Raw genomic sequence first — 20850 nt, 5'->3', positions numbered from 1 at the left:
CTTACTAAGGCTGCATAGATGGGTGCTATCTTCTGTAACATTTCTACTAACATTTCTTGTATACATTAAACTATTAGGTCACACATTGCATTGCACTCTAAATATTAAAGCATTATCTGTAAGCGAAAGGAAAATAGTTTTTTGAGAATGAAATAATACCCTATTTTTTAAATACTTATCTTGATGTCTTGAGGGTGTCTGTGATTGTTGCTCAAGGTATTTTATCATTATCATTCACTGGAGAAGTCTAAGGGTCATATCTTTTTGAATTTCACTGGATTATAAAGCAAATCATGTGTCTTTGTTCTTTGAAATCTGATCTGGTGGTGATTGTCCCAAATACTCGAGCAGTACTCAATAAATCGTTGCACGAGTGTTCTGCATGCCATCTCCTTAATAGATGAGCCTCACTTTACTAGAATTCCAATAAACCAAAGTCTATCATTTAGCCTCTACCCCCCCCCCCCCCCCCCCCACCCTTCCACTGACCTGACATGCTCATTCCATTTCATATTGCTTTGCAATGACACCTAAAAACTTAATCAACAATGCTGTGTCAAACAACACACCACTAATACTGGAAAAAAATTACAGGATGGTTTTTCCTACTCCTCCACATTAACTTATATTTAGAGCAAGCTGCCATTTGTCACACCAAAGAGAAATTCTGTGTAAATCATCTGGTATCCTTCTATAGTCACTCAATGGCAACACTTTCCTGTACACTACAGCATCATCAGCAAGCAGTCGCAGATTCCTTCTTACAAACAGTAGTCACCTCAACTTTTTTCCAGTCACTTGAGGCTTTGCACTGGTGCAAGATTCATGATAAATATGATATAGGTAAGGGGCAATTGCTGAAGAGTAATGTCTGGAAAACCAAACTAAGGTTCCATCCAGACCTGGCAACTTATTTATTTTCAACTTTCTCAGTTGCTTGTCAATGCCATGGATGCCTAATTCTATTGCCTCCACATGGGAGTCTGTGTGATGGTCAAATGATGGTATGTTTGTATGATCCTCCTGTATGAGTGACTTTTTAAATGCAAAATTTAAAACTTAAGGGCTCCTTTCACTGTCTTCTATTGCCACACCAGATTGCTCAAATTGCTCAATGAGTGACTGAATAGAAACCTTCAACCAACTTAGTGATTTTACATAGGACCAGGACTTTCTCAGGTTCTCAGCAGGGCATTTTGCTAAGATTTGACACTAGATGTTGTATGCTTTGTGCAACGATCTTTTTTGTAGATGCATGAATTTCTAATAACTTTTGCCTTTCAGCATTTCCACATTCTTTTTTAACTGAGAGTGCAACAATATCTGCTTCTGCAACATTTTCTTAATTTTGTTGTTAAACCAATGTGATTTTTTACCACCCAAAATCCACTTATTCTACACATACTTCTGCAGAGTGTGATTTACAATCAGTTTAAACTTTTCCCATAATTCCCCTACGTTCATCATATAAGAACTAGATAGTCTCCATTCATTTCTTTAAGTAGGAGGCTGCTTATTTGCTCTTTCTGGGTACATAAATGTTTACATGATGAATTATTATACATCGTGATCTATTTTTTTTTTCTGTGTATCACATTGTCCAATAGTCGAATCTTGGTCTGCTAAATTGCACCCCTCAATTTAGCACACAGTCAGATCTACCATGCCATATTCACACTTAATCCCAGTTTCCAACCTTGCCCACTATCCAGGTGGAGGGAACACCCCCCCCCCCCCCCCCCTCCCTTACATATGAAATACCACCCGACCTGGAACAGCTTAACAGCTTAACCACATCCTCAACCAGGACTACTTTTCATCATGTCCCAATGTGAGGCACTTCCTTCCCAAAATCCTTTCACCACCCACACAATCTACTAAATAAGTATCCTGGTACATTATAATGCCACACCTGCCTTGGACCCTTCTCACATGGATTATATTCTTATGAGAGGCACTTGTATGACCTGTAGTGTTTAGAAAAACATCCTCAACTTCAATAGCTGCTTCACAATCTGTGTAATTTGAATTCTATTTCCAGTTGTATCTTCTGTAAATGGCACTGATGAAAGTAATCCTTATAATACATCCTTGAATCCTGCAATCCACCTGACCTCAATTTCAGCTAGAAACCTCTCCCTCTCCCCCCCCCCCCCCCCCCCCACACACACTTACACCCCACCTCCCATTTCACTTCCTACTCCATTCCTCCCCCCTACCACCCCTTCCTCCTTCTCTCTAGTTCAGTATACTCTCTGTAGTCTCTCCTTCATTCTGTGTTCCATCCCACTCCCCCCTTACCTCTCCATCCTCAACCCATACCTCTTATTTCATCATGTACCACATATTTAATTTATTCCTGATTTTCATAGCCATGTTATAGAGTCTAGGCATAGAGCTGCATGTGTTAACAGGAAACATGAAATTTGGTTTTTTTCTGCTCTTACAAGCATTTTAGACATGGTTTTGTGTAAATAATTTGAGGTTTCCAGAAACATACAGAGTGAGGTGGCACTACAGGTGAAACACAATGGACTTAGGATCAGGAAAACTGTAATTCAAATACCTATCTCATCATTGTGCTATAAGTTTTCTCTGGTTTCCCTGAATCATTTAAGGTGCATGCTAAAATTGTTCCTTCAGCATGATAAAGATCAATTCTCTCCCTTTTATTGTCCTGCTAAGTAGTCCTCAGGGATGGTAAAATCTACCCTTCACTTCCTGCTCTCTATATACAGGACAAAATGAGTCACTTGATTTTGAATTACACATGCAGTATATTTCAGACATAAATTAGTAGATCACTACATACAGGGTTATTACAAATGATTGAAGCGATTTCACAGCTCTATAGTAACTTTATTATTTGAGATATTTTCACAATGCTTTGCACACACATACAAAAACTCAAAAAGTTTTTTTAGGCATTCACAAATGTTCGATATGTGCCCCTTTAGTGATTCGGCAGACATCAAGCCGATACTCAAGTTCCTCCCACACTCGGCGCAGCATGTCCCCATCAATGAGTTCGAAAGCATCGTTGATGCGAGCTCGCAGTTCTGGCACGTTTCTTGGTAGAGGAGGTTTAAACACTGAATCTTTCACATAACCCCACAGAAAGAAATTGCATGGGGTTAAGTCGGGAGAGCGTGGAGGCCATGACATGAATTGCTGATCATGATCTCCACCATGACCGATCCATCGGTTTTCCAATCTCCTGTTTGAGAAATGCCGAACATCATGATGGAAGTGCGGTGGAGCACCATCCTGTTGAAAGATGAAGTCGTCGCTGTCGGTCTCCAGTTGTGGCATGAGCCAATTTTCCAGCATGTTCAGATACACGTGTCCTGTAACGTTTTTTTCGCAGAAGAAAAAGGGGCCGTAAACTTTAAACCGTGAGATTGCACAAAACACGTTAACTTTTGGTGAATTGCGAATTTGCTGCACGAATGCGTGAGGATTCTCTACCGCCCAGATTCGCACATTGTGTCTGTTCACGTCACCATTAAGAAAAAATGTTGCTTCATCACTGAAAACAAGTTTCGCACTGAATGCATCCTCTTCCATGAGCTGTTGCAACCGCAACGAAAATTCAAAGCATTTGACTTTGTCATCGGGTGTCAGGGCTTGTAGCAATTGTAAACGGTAAGGCTTCTGCTTTAGCCTTTTCCGTAAGATTTTCCAAACCGTCGGCTGTGGTACGTTTAGCTCCCTGCTTGCTTTATTCGTCGACTTCCGCGGGCTACGTGTGAAACTTGCCGCACGCGTTCAACCGTTTCTTCCCTCACTGCAGGCTGACCCGTTGATTTCCCCTTACAGAGGCACCCAGAAGCTTTAAACTGCGCATACCATCGCCGAATGGAGTTAGCAGTTGGTGGATCTTTGTTGCACTTCATCCTGAAGTGTCGTTGCACTGTTATGACTGCCTGATGTGAGAGCATTTCAAGCATGACGTACGCTTTCTCAGCTCCTGCCGCCATTTTGTCTCACTGCACTCTCGAGCGCTCTGGCGGCAGAAACCTGAAGTGTGGCTTCAGCCGAACAAAACTTTATGAGTTTTTCTACGTATCTGTAGTGTGTCGTGACCATATGTCAATGAATGGAGCTACAGTGAATTTATGAAATCGCTTCAATCATTTGTAATAGCCCTGTATGTATACTGAAGCATTGAATTTAATTGGTGGTAGAGGAAATCATTAAAATGCATCAAATGAAGCAGGCAAAAGGGAATAACAGACATCTAAAACATGAGATTGAGAGAGAGTATAAAATGGCTAAGCAGTAATAGCTAGAAATGAAAGGCTTTAGAAGCATGCATGACTAGGGGATGGATGGAATATGGCTATATGAAAATTAAAGGGGCTCTTGGTGAAATGAGAAGCAGCTTTATTAATATCAAGAGCGCATATAGCAAGCCAGTACTAAGCAAAGAAGAGAAATCTGGAAGGTGGAAGGAATGTATAGAAGGATCATATATGGGAAATTAATTTTAAGACAATATTGTAGAAAATGAAGAGAAAGTACATGAAAATTAAATGGGGGATGTGATACTGTGAGAGGTATTCACCAGAGCACTAACAGATATAAATCAAAACTAGTCCCCTAGAGTAGATGACATTCCCTCAGAATTATAGACACCTGTGGGAGAGCTAGCCAAGACAAAACTATTCCATCTGGCTTGCAAAATACAGAGTGTATCAAAAAGAATCATCTGATTTGGCACAACTATTTTTTTTTTTTCCGTAGTTGTTCAATATGCCCCCCTTGAGATGCATGGCATATGTCAATGCAGTATTCGAATTGAAGTGTGTCTTTTATAAACCCCCACAAGAAATAATCACATACAATCAGGTCCAGTGATCTTGGAGGCCAGTATGTAAAGCTGAATCATTTGGTCCAGTATGACTAATCCATCGTTCAGTAATCTTTTGATTTAAAAATTCCTCCACTTCAGATGCCAGTGTGGTGGTGCCCCATCCTGTCGATCAATGAAGTTATTTGAATCAATTTCCAACTGTGGGAAAAGAAAGTTCTCAAGCATTTCCAGATAGGTGCTTACTGTAACATTGTTCTCGGCAAACAAAGTTGGACCATACACATTTTCCCATGTAACTGCACAAAACACATTTAATTTTGGGAGTCCCTCTCACATTGTACAACTTCATGTGGTTGTTCCATACCCCATATTCTCACATTATGATGGTTCACCTTCCCATTTAAATCGAATGTTACCTCATCACTAAATACTAAACTTGGAAGAAAACTGTCATCCTCCATCTTGCCAAGAACAAAATTACAGAAGTCCACATGTTCTTGTTTGTCACTTTCAAGAAGAGCTTGCAGTAGCTGAATTTTGTGTGGTTTCATGTGTAAATGTCAATGCAACACACGCCAGATGCTCATCGGGAGCATGTTGAGCTGTCGAGCTGCATGGCGAATAGATTTCTGTGGATTCCTTGTTAAACTTCGGTGGATGCATTTGATGTCTGTGTCAGACACTCAGGGGAAAGCCTGGCAATTTGCCTCTACACAAACAACCTGTTCCTTGGAATTGTTCATGCCATTGTCTAATGCTCTGTGCTGTAGGAGCTAATATGATAGTCATGCTGAGCAGTTCTTACAGACCATCACAGCACAAAACATAGAACACAACACGCTTTCTGTCATCCTGACACCATTTTTACTAGAATTGAAGTGGGCACACACTGCCGCTACCTAGTGGGAGCTATGTAAAACTTGAGAGTTTGCTCTTTCCAACAGTGCATTGTTCACTCACAGATCTCAAATAACATAATAGTTACGATTTTTTTTCAAATCAGAGGATTCTTTTTGATACACCCTATATATGAGGCAGATGAAATGTCCTCAGATATTTTGCAAAATGTAATAACTCAAATTCCAAAGAAGGCAGGTGCTGAGAGGTGTGACTATTACAGAACTATCAGTCATGGTTGCAAAATAATGACCCAAATTATTTACAGAAGAATGAAAATCTGGTGTTAGCTGACCTAGGGCAAGGTAAGTTTGGACTCAAGGGAATTGTATGTGCACATGACACTACAGACCCTTTGATTTATCTTCAAATGTACACTGAAAAAAGGCAAGCCTACATGTATAGCATTTCTTAATTTGAAGAAAGATTTTGACAATGTTCTCTGGAATAAACTCTTTGACATTCTGAAGGTGACAAGGATAAAGTACAGGGAGTGGGAGATTATCTAAAACTTGTACAGAAAAGAGACTGCAGTTCTAAGATTTGAAGGACTTGAAACAGAAGCTGTAATTGAGAAGGGAATGAGACAGGGTTGAAGCCTCTCCCTGATGTTATTCAATCTGTATGTTAAGCAAGGAGTAAGTAAAGCAAAGGAGAAATTTGGAAAGGGAATTAAAGTTCAGGAAGATGAAATAAAAAGTTTTAGTTTGCCAATGACACTGTCATTCTCTGAGAGTGTGAGAACACAAATGAAGCTGGTCGTCTGCACGCAGACTTCATTTTTAGCCTGACACAATTATATGTGCCTAATGGTGCACACAGAGGATGCTGTTTAACTTTTAAGTTGCTGCATTAGTACCTGCATGAGTAAACTGTCTCATACCTGCTGGCTACTCTGCAATCTTTCTCCGACCATTTTATAGAAACCATTCAGTAAAAAAATTTGATGCTTCCACATCCTATAGTCTCAGTTGTCAGCTTAATGGTAAACTCCCTGTATCTTTGTTAACAGTCATAGTTATTGTAATATGTCAAAAATAAGTAACTCACTACATGAAATTTCAATAGTTTACTAAGAAAATATTACTTTCATCAGTTTATGTTTAGTTCATGTTGGGTCTTATTTTGCTGTATATGATATTTATGTAACACACTCAATTTTTCTTTAAACTTAGGGAAGATCTATATCTGTCTCCAATCTTGAGAAATTAGTTTGTGTGTAGTACTCTTAGTTCTGTGTGTGTGCACAAGCAATTCAGTGAGAGTAACTATTCATAAGATCCAACATATTTTCTGTCAAATGAGATAGGTTTTTTTTTTTTTTAGCACTGAATATGTTTTTTCTCTTCATCTTTCATCTCTTCATCTTTCATATCTGTGATCACTTATGTTTTGAAAGTGCTCAGGACAGACACAAACTGTGCAACAATTTCCTCCAGAGATGCATAGATATTCCTTAATGGTGACTAATTCTGAACAAGTCCGTCAATTTTCAAACAACTGCCTATGCCAAAAAGTACATCATTAGTGAAAATGTTAAAATATGTTAAAATATATAAAAATTCTCAATCATCCTGTAGGTACAGCTCACAATCATTATAATAACTGTGTCATACCTGCATATTTATAAAGACATTAGAAAATAATTGCAATAAAATATAAAAGACTTTGTCCTGTTCTTGTAGTATACATTTGAACTGTCTGCCCATGACTGAATTTACTTCCATCACTAGTCAACTTAGCAAATGTAGTTGAGTGGTTGTGACAGACACCATCAGTGTTCAATATGTGTTCAAGTGTGCTGATCGTGCCACAGCTCTGGAGCATCTCCACTTATTTCAAATAGTACCTTCAGTGTGTGCCTCTCAGTTTCACATATACACTCACATGCAAATATTACAAATTTTCCTTTTTTAAAAACTTGTGAAATTCTTCCAATGTTTATAAAAAGTAGTTGTAACATTACACCACCATGCGATGACTCCAAGTGCATGAGTGTATTTGACCCCATTTATTGGACCCATCGGTACTCCTTGTCTCGATGAGATAAATGTTGAGCTCTGTCTTTCTGTTGATGTTTAACTTTGTAGTTCCTGTTCTACTTTTTGCGTTAAAGTTGCCTCATAATTTGCAGCTTTTGTTAATCTACTTTCTTTGAGTTCTGTGTAAATCACTTCACCATTTTTCTTGTGCAGTATTTTGTATTTTTTACTTTAGCTTAATGGTGGCCTGTCATTTTTAATCCAATAATTTGTAACATCATTTTAATATAAAAATCCCAAATTTTACAGGTGCTTATAATTCAGTACTGATTAAACCCACACATCAGAAGAAAATATCAAAATTAACACAACTGAAGTTAATTGATATGAAAGGAAATGTGATACAGGAGATCAATCTTGAGCCTGTATCTAAAAAGAAACATCTGTACCGTGGGTTTTTCATGCCACCGAATGAATTATTTTATCTTGAGGTAAATTCTGATGTGTGTGTGTGTGTGTGTGTGTGTGTGTGTGTGTGTGTGTGTGTGTGTGTGTGTGTGTGTGTGTGTGTGTTTGTTTGCTTTAAAATGTCTACATTTGTCTGTGTGAATTGCCTTATAATATATACAATCATGAGTAATTGGATTTGAAGGAACTGCTCCGTCTTGAGAGTGTGTCATGTCACCTTGATGAATGGAGCAGTTCAACACAGCATATGACTGAGATGTAATCACCCATTTCAATGGCAGTATGGATACAATGCACAATATCTGCCTATTTGATTGTCCACTGAACATGGATGCATGATACATGGGACACCATCTTCCAACCTGTACCACTATCATACACAAAACTAGTTCAAAACACACACGATCTAAAACTGTCACCTTAAAGTATTCACATTATACCAGCTTTTGTTCTTTAGCTAGCAGGCAAATAAATGTTTCTTTGTTGTAAGATACTAGGTTCCACTGCCTGGTCCTATGTTGCTAAATGCAGCACGTATCTTATGGAGACCATTTAATTGCTCACTGTTTATATTGCACCAGAGCATAACTTATGAGTGCAATAATACTGATAAATTGTTGCTTTAATGCCCAGGCGAGGTTTTCCTTTCGCAAATGAATTCTTACATACATTTTCTTTTCAAACTGATCTTCACCAGATATTTTGAAATACCAGTAACTGAAAACTCATTACATTTTCATTATTTATTTGCAGAAAAAAGCTTTTTCAAACTGTCTCTGATAAAATACTTCATCTGGATACAAATAACATCTGTTAGGTAATTCTGAGTTTTCACACATTGAGGCAGAGTTCACACCTGTATTCACATTTATTACAAATATGAATTTCTCATGTATCTCCATCTAAGTGCACTGTCTGATCAAAAAAGTGAAACACAACGAAGATGTTGTTGGATGTCAATATAACTTCGTACACATACACTGTTGGTGAGTATGTAAATGATTAATGTTGCAGTGCTCTGTGTCAGACAGAATGCCAACCAGATTGTATTAGTTTAGTGTCGTAACCAAGGCCTTGTAAGGTTAATGAGAGGGTACCCCCACCCCCACCCCGCCCCCCAGTCTGGGGGCGGGGGGAATATCATATATATTAAAAGCTATATATTTTCAAATTGTTTACAAAACAACCATATCCCCTTCAAAATACTCTCCATTAGAGCTAATACAATTGTACTCCAGTGAGACAGTGTTAGCAGCACCACTGGTTGAAGACTAGCAGTATCCGGGCCACAGAATTACCACCCCAGTGTAGGTTTCCATTAACAACACAATACAAATGGCTGTGTTTTGAGTGATGCTGTGACTAGAAAGCACGGACTGCTGATGAATGTCATCACATTGTATTCAATGATGAATCATGGTCCTTAACCAGCCTAGATGACCATTATTGGCTGGTATGGCAGCAGTGATGTTATTCCTAGTGTCGTGGTGTAAGGATCATTGGATGCGAGTTCAGTTCGTGGCTGATAGTGATTGAGGGAACTTTGACAGCACAACTTCACATACAACATTATTGTGGTGCCATTTTTCAAGAGGATAATGCTTGTCCATACATATGACATGTGTCTATGAACTATGTGAAATTGAGGTACTCCCATGGCCAGCAAGATTGCCAGACCCATCCCTCATAGAACGTGTTGAGACCAGCTCAGACATCTACTCCACCCCGGGTACAGTACTGAATATATCAAGGATCTGTTTGGTGCCACAATGGGTTTATGAAAACCTACTCAAATGAATCACTGGGTGCATCCAGGACAGAGGGGTGCAACATCATGCTGATAAGTGAGCTTATTCTGCCAAATTCTTTGTAAATTTGACTTGATTGTGTAATCACTGAAATAACTTCACATACTCCACCTTTCTGGGAGCTTCACATTTTTAGCCAGTCATAATAGTTTGAATTGGGAAAACTGCTGCCGCTTTAGGCACTGGCATGGCCAGCAATGCATGGGCGATGATAATTGTGGATTGTAACAGTGGGTAAAGGGAGCATGGTGCAACAAATCCCTTGCCATTTCAATACTGGGCCACAAAAAGTGATGAGCAGTCATTTCATCTAGCACCATTTGTTTCATACTGGGTACAGAAGCCACTACATATGCCTCTGCTCATGATGTATCACAGGGCACAGAGATAAGCAAAACACCACCGTTGGATTCTTAAATTGTGATGGAAGATCACTGGGCTGATTCTTAATCATACATAATGGTACACATTAATATCAGATGTACCTAACACCACATGATGTGCTACTTTCTGCATGCCAATAAGGCCTTTTTCAGGCAAGTGCTGAAGGTATTTTGGTGTCAGAGGTGTTTACAAAGGATATGTCTGCACTATCGTCTCTTACCAATGCAACAATCTGCTGTCTGATTCTGTTCATCTGTTAGCCAACAGAACCCTGCAGAAAACCTATACCTTCATCAATTTCATGGGTATGAGAGTACTTGTATGACCTGGTTACCTGGTCCCAGTGCTATGCAGCACAATATGTACACAAAACCTGCCAACCTCAATCAATTATAAGTGATAGTTGAGCAGGATTTTAGTGTCTTGAGGAGCCCATCCCATGAAGTGTTGCCACCATCTTCAGTGGTAAAGAGGGTGCCTCATACTACTAGGGTGGTGCATGTGATTCAGTTGTTCATGATTGGTTGTAATGTGTGGAGTGAATTAAAGAATAAAATTTTACAAAACAATTTTATTATTGATATAGGAATCTTGATCTCTACATAAATCATTTATGTTGTAAGTGTATTTTATTTTCAGATAAATGGTATCGATAAAGATGGATTCCCCATAAAGCGAATAACACCAACAGCAATAGAGGGGCAAGAGCCAGGTATGCAGCTCATAAGTGTCATAAACTCTCTTAATATTATTTCTTCCCTTATAACAACAGACACCATTTTTACTGTTGTAATTCAACTACAGATTTCCAATATTAGTCTGCTCTGGCAGTTGGTTTCATTTTCCAATTGATTACCTGTTTTCTTGCCATTGATTGGACTTTTTTCATGAGGTACAGTTCCACAGGTTTCATGATAAATTATCCAGTTGGCTAAAATGGTTGTGAAGAACAAAATAATTGTAATTTGTTTGTTTAAACATGCGTGTTTAGTTTCAATCTACAGTAAGGCCATTTTCAAGATGTAACATTACCTGAAAAATGAGTGGATATCGGCATTGTGAAATCAATGATCAACATACTGAAAATTTTTTCAATGATTTTATACTTTTGGTTTATGCATGTTATTAATATTCTACTGATTGTTATTTTAAATAGCATATTTGAAGGGCGCAGACAGTGAAATAAGGTAAAACAGACCATTTAGAACGAGAGCAGTTTTGTTCACCATTTTTATCCTGTAGTTACGGAGTAACTCACTTTCTAATTATGGATAAACTGATACATAGTAGCATATCTTGTGTGTGTGTGTGTGTGTGTGTGTGTGTGTGTGTGTGTGTGTGTGTGTGTGTGTGTGTGTTTGGGAAGCACTCCTCCTTATATATTACCTGACTAAAAAATAATGAACAAAGTACAAGATTCTTAAGATTATGAAGAATGAATATTGGATGAACATTGAAGTCATTTCAGTTAAGCAAACATTGACCACAAGAGTTTTAACTTTTTTCTTCTGCATCGTTTGATTATGTACATGACACTACTTCGTGGCACATTATATATGTATGTGAAATCACCATGAGAGTATGCACATTCAATTCAAAGATATTCTATGTAACTCTTTGACAGCTGCTGATATTGTAGGTTACGCTTTTTATGTACACTGTGAATAGCAACAGGCCATTCACCCTTCTAGATGTCTCATACTCAAATACTTTATCTATAAAATATCAACAGATATTAGTGCCTAACGTTCCTTGGAGGCAACAAATTCATCATCTAACTTTCAATACGCTGTTTACATTTTCCTGCATACTTTAGTTGGAGAGAACAAAAAATATTTCACCTGATTATATATGTGTTTATTTTTACAATAAGATGGTGAGAATTGGAAAAAAAACATTATAGGCAGAAGGTTAGGTCACAAAAGAAACACTAAGTGTATGGCAGTAGCTTGAAGTAGTAAAGGTAAATCAATATTGCAGTTCTAATTCCAGGTATTGAACTGAAGGCAGTTGGCTCTTGAAAGAAAAATCACAAGAACCAGGACAGTGACAAAACAGTGAAGTCTCATTAGTGGTTAGAGTTGGTGGTGAAATTAATACTTGTCCAAGGCCTTTAATTGTGTATGTCAAGACACTCTTTCAGAAAAGCTTAAGTTGTATATAGAATATGGAATAAAACACCAGTTTTAAGAACAGGATCTTCAACAAGAGCCAATTCTCCCTGGAAGCACATATGTTGAGCACACACAAATGTAGACATTGAGTTGAATGACCTGTCTCAGATGAGACTGCTTCTGTTTGTGCATACATAGCATGTTTTACCAAGTTCAAATATTTCATAAATAAATGAGTTACAGGACCTTCCAAAAATTACAAATATTAAATGATGAGTAATTATAGGAGACAGGTATCAAACCAGAGACACACACCTCATCAGACACTGACAACTTCCCATACACAATGATGGATGATACACAACATACAACATTGCACTCCATCCATGAAAACAGTTGCCCACTGTTTCAGAGTTTACTATAACTTCTTGAATCCAGATCTAGTCAGTGGTCCTTCATGTGGTGGTGCTGTTACATCCTAGTGTTCTTCATGTTTTCATGCCCGTATGATCCCAGCAACATTCAGATGAAGTTACTTCCATCAATTGCAATCATTGGGTAGGTCTTGGTATACCTTGTACCATTGTGCCAGTGCGCTTTTATTTAACCTTCAATTAGCCTCATTAATAGTTTGCAGGCAAAACTCTATGTACTGCTGTAATAGTTTGCTGTTGAACATCTACGAGCAGTAAAAACATAACCACAAAGTTCACAGTTCTTGAAGAATAATCACGTACATATGGAGCAGATACTGTCATCATTTTCACACACGCCCTAATTGTTTGACAGTTATTCCACAGTTAATTTCAAGCATTTTTGTTGTTATAACCAGTACAGGTTACTCGTCAGAAACTCATGGGCTGACTGTTTTGTGACCAAAAATCTAACCCTTATCTATATCATCACTGAAACTACACACTGTTCGAAGTTAAATTTACAGAAATTACATTTAGGACTTAACTCATTAAATTAACTGAATAAATCGAAAAATTGGTTCTTTTTAGCAGTTTCTTCTACTATGAGATTTAGGCCAAATTATTTGTTTAAATCGTGAAATTAACAAATATAGTTATGCAAACAATACTTTTGACAAAATTGTTAACTGCTTTGGAATCAATAAACGGCTGGTTTTGCCAACATGTTTTTGAATAGAGCCAATAGATCCTTTAAAATTACTATTAGTTGTTCCTCCAAATGTTTATACTTAGTGCAGAATTTACATTTGTTTTTATGTCAACAATAGAATTTAAGTTATGAAACAATTACTGATTTTGCCCTATAATGAAAGATATTAACTAGTAATAGACAAAATAAATTAGAAAACCAATTACATACATAAAACTAAGCACAAAATTAGATCTGGTGTTATATTCTTTAAATCTGAGGGCCAACCTTTCTCTTTTATGAAAATACAGTTTATATTCATTTATGTCAATGGTAAATTGTAAAAAGTGAAAAAAACGAATTTAAGGAGGCAGGTGGCAAAACAAGAAGGGAATTAAAATTATCCCAGCTTGCTTCGTCACAAGGTCACCTCAGTTGTTTTTTGACATCCCTTTTAGTAGCAGCTTCTCAGCTGTGGATGAGGGAAATATCAAGCAACTTACAGTGTCTTTTCTTCTGTGTTGCATGTGAATTTCATGATAGGCAGTATCGTGTCCTGGTGTGTCTGTTCATCACTATGCATCAAAAATATATTTGCCAATATGTTATTAAAATGTTGCATGAGGCCACTCGTGTGTGGGTGGTAGGCAATTGTAGGGTGTATACACTCTGGGACAATCAGGAAAAACCTGGGTATTTTCTAACCTTTGAGAAAACTGGGAAAACATGGGAATTTTTTTAGAATTCCAGGAATTTTTCATCATTTTAGTTTTCAGTTTATTTTTTGTAATTTTGAGTGGTAAGAACTGATGATCTAACAATGAATTTTAATTTAGCTCACTACTGCAGAATAATATTCAACAATAAAACATAAATGAGAGAAAAATGCCAAAATAAAACTTAAGTTGCAAAGAAAATGCTCCATTTACAACAATAAAACACAATGCATACACAAACGTCTACTGACAGCAACATGTGTCAAATGGTTTAAGACAAAGACTATGCAATACTTCATAAAAGCAAACTGCTTTCGATAAGTGTGGCTTCACAACTGTTTACATTTCTAACAGGTTGCAGGGAAATATTGCGAATGGAGGTATGAGGAGCATTACTTTCAAAATAAATTTCCTTTTACACTAGGTTGAATTATGTTAGATGTTAGAATGTGTGATGTATTTCTTAAATCGTGGAGTGTTCTACTCTCATTCAAAGATTAATGGTTTGAGGAGCATTCACTTAGAAAAATTTTGGACCAAAAAGACCTGACATTTATGTCCTTATTTAAAATTTTACTGCCCATTTGTGTTTTATATATCTTAAATGATAACACATGCATAAAGAGATCTCTGCTATATTTGAAGCTTAGCTTTTCTTGCAGCTAGACTCTATGTATATTAATTTAAACCATTACCTTTTCCTATTTTTGCATTTGCACAGCTTAACAGTGATGTTGCTGTGGGCTGACTACATCATATGTCCTATCCTCCAAATATCAGCTGTCATTGGCTGGTGAGATCATGTGATGTGAGCTGTCATTGGCTGAAAGAACACATTGCTATCTCAATTTCAGTGCTTCAGAAGCTAAGGTGCTGTTATTTTTGTATTTATACTTTTTTAATATGAAAATGCAATGTACATGTTACAGCACATCAAAGGTCTTTTTTCTAAGGTGCCTGGATGTTCTGCACTAGTCTATAAAACAATTACCATTCAAAGGACTGAGAAGTATCCCAGTTCTGAGGGAAAGTATACTGTCACTTGACACAAAAAAAGTATATTTTCACCTTGTAAAAAGTGTCCTATTAACTGGGATATCAGGAAAAAAATCTGGGAATTTTTTTTCCTTGTCCATGTGTACACCCTGAAATGTCATCCTCCCATTTTTATGATCTACAGTTGATAGGCTACAGCTATTTAGTTTGTTCAATATTGATTGACCTTCTCAGGGGACACCACCTTATCGAAGGCACTTTCAGTGCCAGATGGAAAGGTTCACGTGCCCTGACAAAGTCAAGGACTGTGCTGATGGTTGCATAGCTGCTGGTAGGGTCACCTAAGCTGGAATTATCTTGACATAGGAACCAAAAAATGTGTGTCCCATAATGTAGTGCAGGCAGTGCTCTAGATGCGTGATGAAGCCAGGTTCCCTAAAGGAGTGAACCTGATACAAGTCCTGTCCTCCAGGCTGGGTTTGGGCTTGGGGCTGATAACCCCATACTAACTAAATTCAGTAAAAGAAAGGGTATTTTTAAAACTAAACAGAAGCCTCAAATACTGGATGGGAAATACATATCATGATCCTGGCAAAGGAAATGGAGGAAGGATTTGACAGTAGTAATATGGAATGTGAGAATGGTGCTTCAGCCTGGAAAAATTAAAGACATAGCCAATGAAATCTTAATATTTCAGCATGATGTTGTAGGATTACAGGAAACTGGCCAATTTGAAACATGGCTTATAATAACCAGGAAAGCTAGAGAAAGCTTATTAGAATTTGAAACCACTCATGAAAGAATGTGCAGATTTAGAATAGAAGGAAAATTTAGGAACGTACCAGTTGTAAGTGCACATGTGCCAACAGAGGAAAAGGCAAATATAATAAAAGAACAGCTCTATGAAGATCTGGGAAAAGTATGTTTTGCAGTATGTAGGTATGACTGGATGTTATTTATGAGATTTGAATGCAAAAATTCAGAGGAGTGAGCATCAACACCAAGTCTCTGGACAACAGTGCATGAAGAAAACAATGAGGATGGAGATCTTGCTGTGACAGTTCGCAGTGAGGAATAATATGATAATTTAGAGCAACTGCTTCCCACACAGAAGGATTCACTGAGTGCATGGCAGTTGGCAGTCAACGGAATAGTCAACCAGATTGACTATATTTTAATGAATGCCCACCAATCCAGCTCAGTTGTAGACCTACAAAGCTGTAGAGGACCAAATTGTGACTCAGATCACTATGTGGTAAAATGAACATTGAGAGAGAAACTGTTGTTAGGGAATTGCAATAGAACTTAAAAGAGGATGAATTGGAATTTAGAAAAACCTAAAATTTTTGATGGAATACTTATGCCATTAAATTTGTATATATTGTTACTCATTATCAGTGATGTAAAAATGTAAGCTAAAGGTGTAGAAAAATAATTGATAAAGAATTTTAATACTTTGACATGTCCTATATTACGTGTACATTTACTGTACACGATGTAATCTTACAGGATCAAATAAAATTCAATTCAATTCAATTCAATTCAACCAACTAATGCCAAGTGGGAAATTGAGTACTGAAGAGCCATGGGCAGGAGTAGGCAAAAGATGGAGGAGTATTGAATAAGCCATTATGCTGCAAAAGAAATAGCAGGCATGAGAAGAAACAGAAGAACCCTGGAATGGTTTCATGAAGAATTCAGGTTAGCAATAGAGGAAAAGAATAGGGCAAGAATGAGATTGCTATAAAGAGAAACCAGAAGTAATGTGGCATAATATAGAGACTTAAGGAGAAGAGCTAACAGATTGTGCAAGAGAAAGAAAAGAGAGTGGACTAAGAAGAAATTTGAAGAACTAAAGAAATTCAAAGAACTAATGGAGCTGAGGAAATAGAGTGAAATAAGGAAGTTCTATCATGCTATAGGCAAAATAAAGAGTAGTAAAGCTAAAAATAAAGCCATGGTCAAGTAAAGATGGGAAAATAATAAGGGAGGAAGAACAGATAGTGGGCAGATGGGCAGAATACTTCAAAGACACAGTAAATAAAAGCATAGAAAAGGAACAGACAGTGCCATAGAAAGAAATAGGGGAACTAAAGGCAGGCAATGATATGAAACAGCCAGTGCTGCAACATGTTCTTGTGGTTGCCCACAAGATGAAAAACAATTGCGCTCCCGTTGAAGATGGTATAATCTCTGCATAAATAATAATTGGTGGAGGTGCTGTAATAAAGGACACTATAGTGTCAGACATATGGGAAATTGAAACTATGCCAGATAACTGGAAAACTGGAGTAATTATCCCCATTTATAAGAAAGAAGATAGAACAGCATATGAAAAGTACAGACATATAACATTACTAAGCTGACCTATAAGATCTTCACAAGTATACTAAACAAAAACAAAAGTTTGCAGAAGGCATACTTGGGGAATATCAGTGTGGCTTTTGATCAGATGAACTGCAGCTGATAAAATACTTGTGATCAGACACACAGGACAAAATTCTGTGAACATGATATATATCTGCACTTCCTATTCATTGATTTCAAACAAGTCTTTGGCAGCATAAATGGGCAAGAACTCTGAAATTGGTATATGTGTTAAACTAATGAATCTTATCAAATGATAATGATAAAGACAAGAGCTAAAGTAAAAATATTTACCAAATTATGTGAAAGGAGTGAAGCAATGTGACAGTCTCTCCACTGCCTTATTCAATGCAGCCCTGCACAGCATAATAAATAAGGTCGATAAAACATGGACTATTTTTATGAAGATAGATATGTGCATATGCTGATGACTTCACAATAGCTGGAAGAAATATCAACACAATTAAAGGAACATACCTGGCAATAGGAATAGAAGTATTAGAAATCAGCATAATAGTAAATGAAAATAAAATATATATTAATGCCACACTCTGAGGCCAGAAGAACACCTAAAGATCTAAATAAAAATGGGAAGCATTTCAAAGGAGTGTCCTCCTGAACAGAGCTTATTTTACGAATTTACAAATCTTCAAAAAACCTTGTTACAAGGACAAAAGAACTCCTATTACATAACTCCCTAGTTCTCCCAGTTGTCATATATGGGTTAGAGATACAGACGCTGACAGATGATGATGAAAATGCCTTAATCACCTTTGAGTGAAAAGTGCCATGTAAAATTTATGGCCAAATAAGGGAAGAAGAAAGCTGGAGGATATGCAATAACAACAAGATACAGGCATTAACACAAGGAAGAGATATAGAATGTTGAAAGAACAGATAAATTGCAGAGCAGGAGGCAAAAATTTGTGCCCTTAGGGCTGAATTAGAAAACACGAACTTGGAATTACGTAGGTTAAGGGAGGGAAAAGAGACTGGTAACTGGGAAAAGGTAGCAAGCAATGGCCAAAAAAGGGAAACAGTTGAAAAATCCCCAGAAATTCAATTAGTATATAAGTTTGGCTTGCTATCTGAAGTGAAGGAAGGGTCTCATCCAGATGTAGCTGAAAGTAGGTTGAAGCAGAATGTTAGCTTAAAGAAAAAAAGACAGGTCGGGATCAAACCAGAATAGGAAAAGAAGAATTCTGCTTATAGGCAGCAGTCATGGGAGGGGTGTGGGCCAGCAGCTTCAGGAGAAATTAGGTGCAGGGTAACAGGTCACAAGTTTTGTGAAACCAAGTGCTAGCCCTAGCCAGGTGACAGAAAACTTAGGTCAGCTATGCAGTGACTTTGAGAAGGAAGATCAGGCAATTATAGTTGGGCGAGCAAGAAACAGCCTGGCTATGAATCCAAGATACAGTATTATGAGTGACCTGGATAAAATAGGAGCAGAAACTGAGAACACAAATGTGGGGTTTGTGGAGGTCTTTCAGCACCATGATCAGCCCTTGGTAAACACTGCTGTAAGGCATGTTAACACTGAGCTGAACAGGATGCTCCAGACAGCAGCAAAATCTCACATAAGTGTTGTTCCAGTAAATGCTATTGGTAGGTGGGGATTCACTACACATGACCTGCACCTAAATAGGATGGGGAAAAGTAAGTTAGCTTCTCTATTAGCAGAAATTGTAACGGGGCCCACAGTCACAGAAGGGGTGATCCCTGTGGTTAATGGGTCCAGGCAGACAGGTTTTTTAGGTTAAATCCAAAGTCCAGACAGATGACAATCATGATAAATAGAATAAAAGAAACTTCACGTACAGTTGATAGGGGTAAAGCTAAGGGCAATATCAACATACTTCATCAAAATATCAGGGGAATAAAAAATTAAGTAGATGAGCTATTAGTGTGTTTAGATGATCTCAAAAATAAGAATGAGATTGATATACTCTGTCTGTCTTAACACCATGTAACTGTGGGCATGGATAGTGTTAGTATAAGTGGGTATAATTTAGCATCTTAGACTTGTAGATCTAGGATGGATAAAGGAGGAGTTGCCATTTTCATAAAACAAGGGTATAAATGCAAAACTGTAGAAGTAAGCAAATTTTATGTTGATCAGCACTTTGAGGTTTGTGCATGTGAACTTCAGCTAGATAATGTAGTACTGATATTAGCAACAGTGTACAGGTCCCCCATTAGGAGACTGGGAGCTGTTCATAAAAAAGTTTGACTCCCTATTATGCTATCTGTCAGACAAAAAGAAGAAGTTATTAATCTGTGGTGATTTCAATGTAAACTTTCTAAGTAATTCTGATAGGAAAAGTGAGCTAGAAGTGTTATTAACAACATATAACTTAGAATCAGTGATCAATTTCCCTATATGTATAGCTCAGGACAGTAGCACACTAATAGATAATGTATTTGTACAGAAAGAGGATGTAATACAAACATGTGCTTTCCCTGTGGTAAATGGATTGTCAAACCATGATGCACAACTGATCAACTTACAATACCTAACATGGTGTACAGTTCAGAAACCATTAAGTAAAAGTGTGAGGTCGCTCAACCCGGTATCTAAAAAGCTCTTCAGAGAAAGCTTAAGAAATGTTAATTGGGGAGATGTATATAATGAGCCAAATGCTAATGATAATTGCAGCATATTTCTTGATAAATTTATATCCCTCTTTCAACATTGTTTACCAAAGAAAATTATGAAGTGTAATATCACAGACTTTTCAAAGAAACCTTGGATTACTACAGGTATTAAAGTGTCTTCAGAAAGAAAAAGAAAACTGTATGAGACAGCAAGAACTAGTAAAGATCCAGAAGTAGTTTTACCCTATAAAAATTATTGTAACATACTGAGAAAAGTTGTAAGAAAATCAAGAAACATGTATGTTAGAGAAGAAATTAACAACTCTGGCAATAAAATCAAATCAATATGGAATGTTGTTAGAAGGGAGACTGGAAAAATAACCACTGGGGTAGGTTGTATTACTGTTAAAGAGAACGAGACATTAAACAGAAAGTCCCTATCCTCAGAAGGGTTGCTTGGGTATGTTAGGGACACACAAGCTACTGAACTGGCATTGAATTGAAAGACTTCCACCAGGCGATTGAGGCCCATGGAATTGGATCATTCTTAGTGAAATAGTAATTCTTCTCAAACTTGAAGAGTACTCTGGAAGCATGAGCAAT

The 20850-nt window shown here is 37.4% G+C and overlaps 1 protein-coding gene across 1 annotated transcript in view; it reads left to right on the top strand.

The window, feature by feature from the left end:
- The window catches only part of LOC124723147 (hemicentin-1-like), a 754903-nt gene that overhangs the window by 169104 nt on the left and 564949 nt on the right, over positions 1-20850 (top strand). The window contains exons 6-7 of the mRNA XM_047248337.1: positions 8005-8186; positions 10995-11067. Coding sequence (XP_047104293.1) covers positions 8005-8186; positions 10995-11067 — 255 coding nt within the window. The remainder of the gene's footprint in view (positions 1-8004; positions 8187-10994; positions 11068-20850) is intronic.

The sequence above is a fragment of the Schistocerca piceifrons genome, chromosome X, assembly GCF_021461385.2.
Source record: "Schistocerca piceifrons isolate TAMUIC-IGC-003096 chromosome X, iqSchPice1.1, whole genome shotgun sequence".
NCBI classification, from domain to species: Eukaryota; Metazoa; Arthropoda; class Insecta; order Orthoptera; family Acrididae; genus Schistocerca; species Schistocerca piceifrons.
Note: the sequence above shows the minus strand (reverse complement) of the source record. Positions and strands in the feature narration are given on the sequence as shown.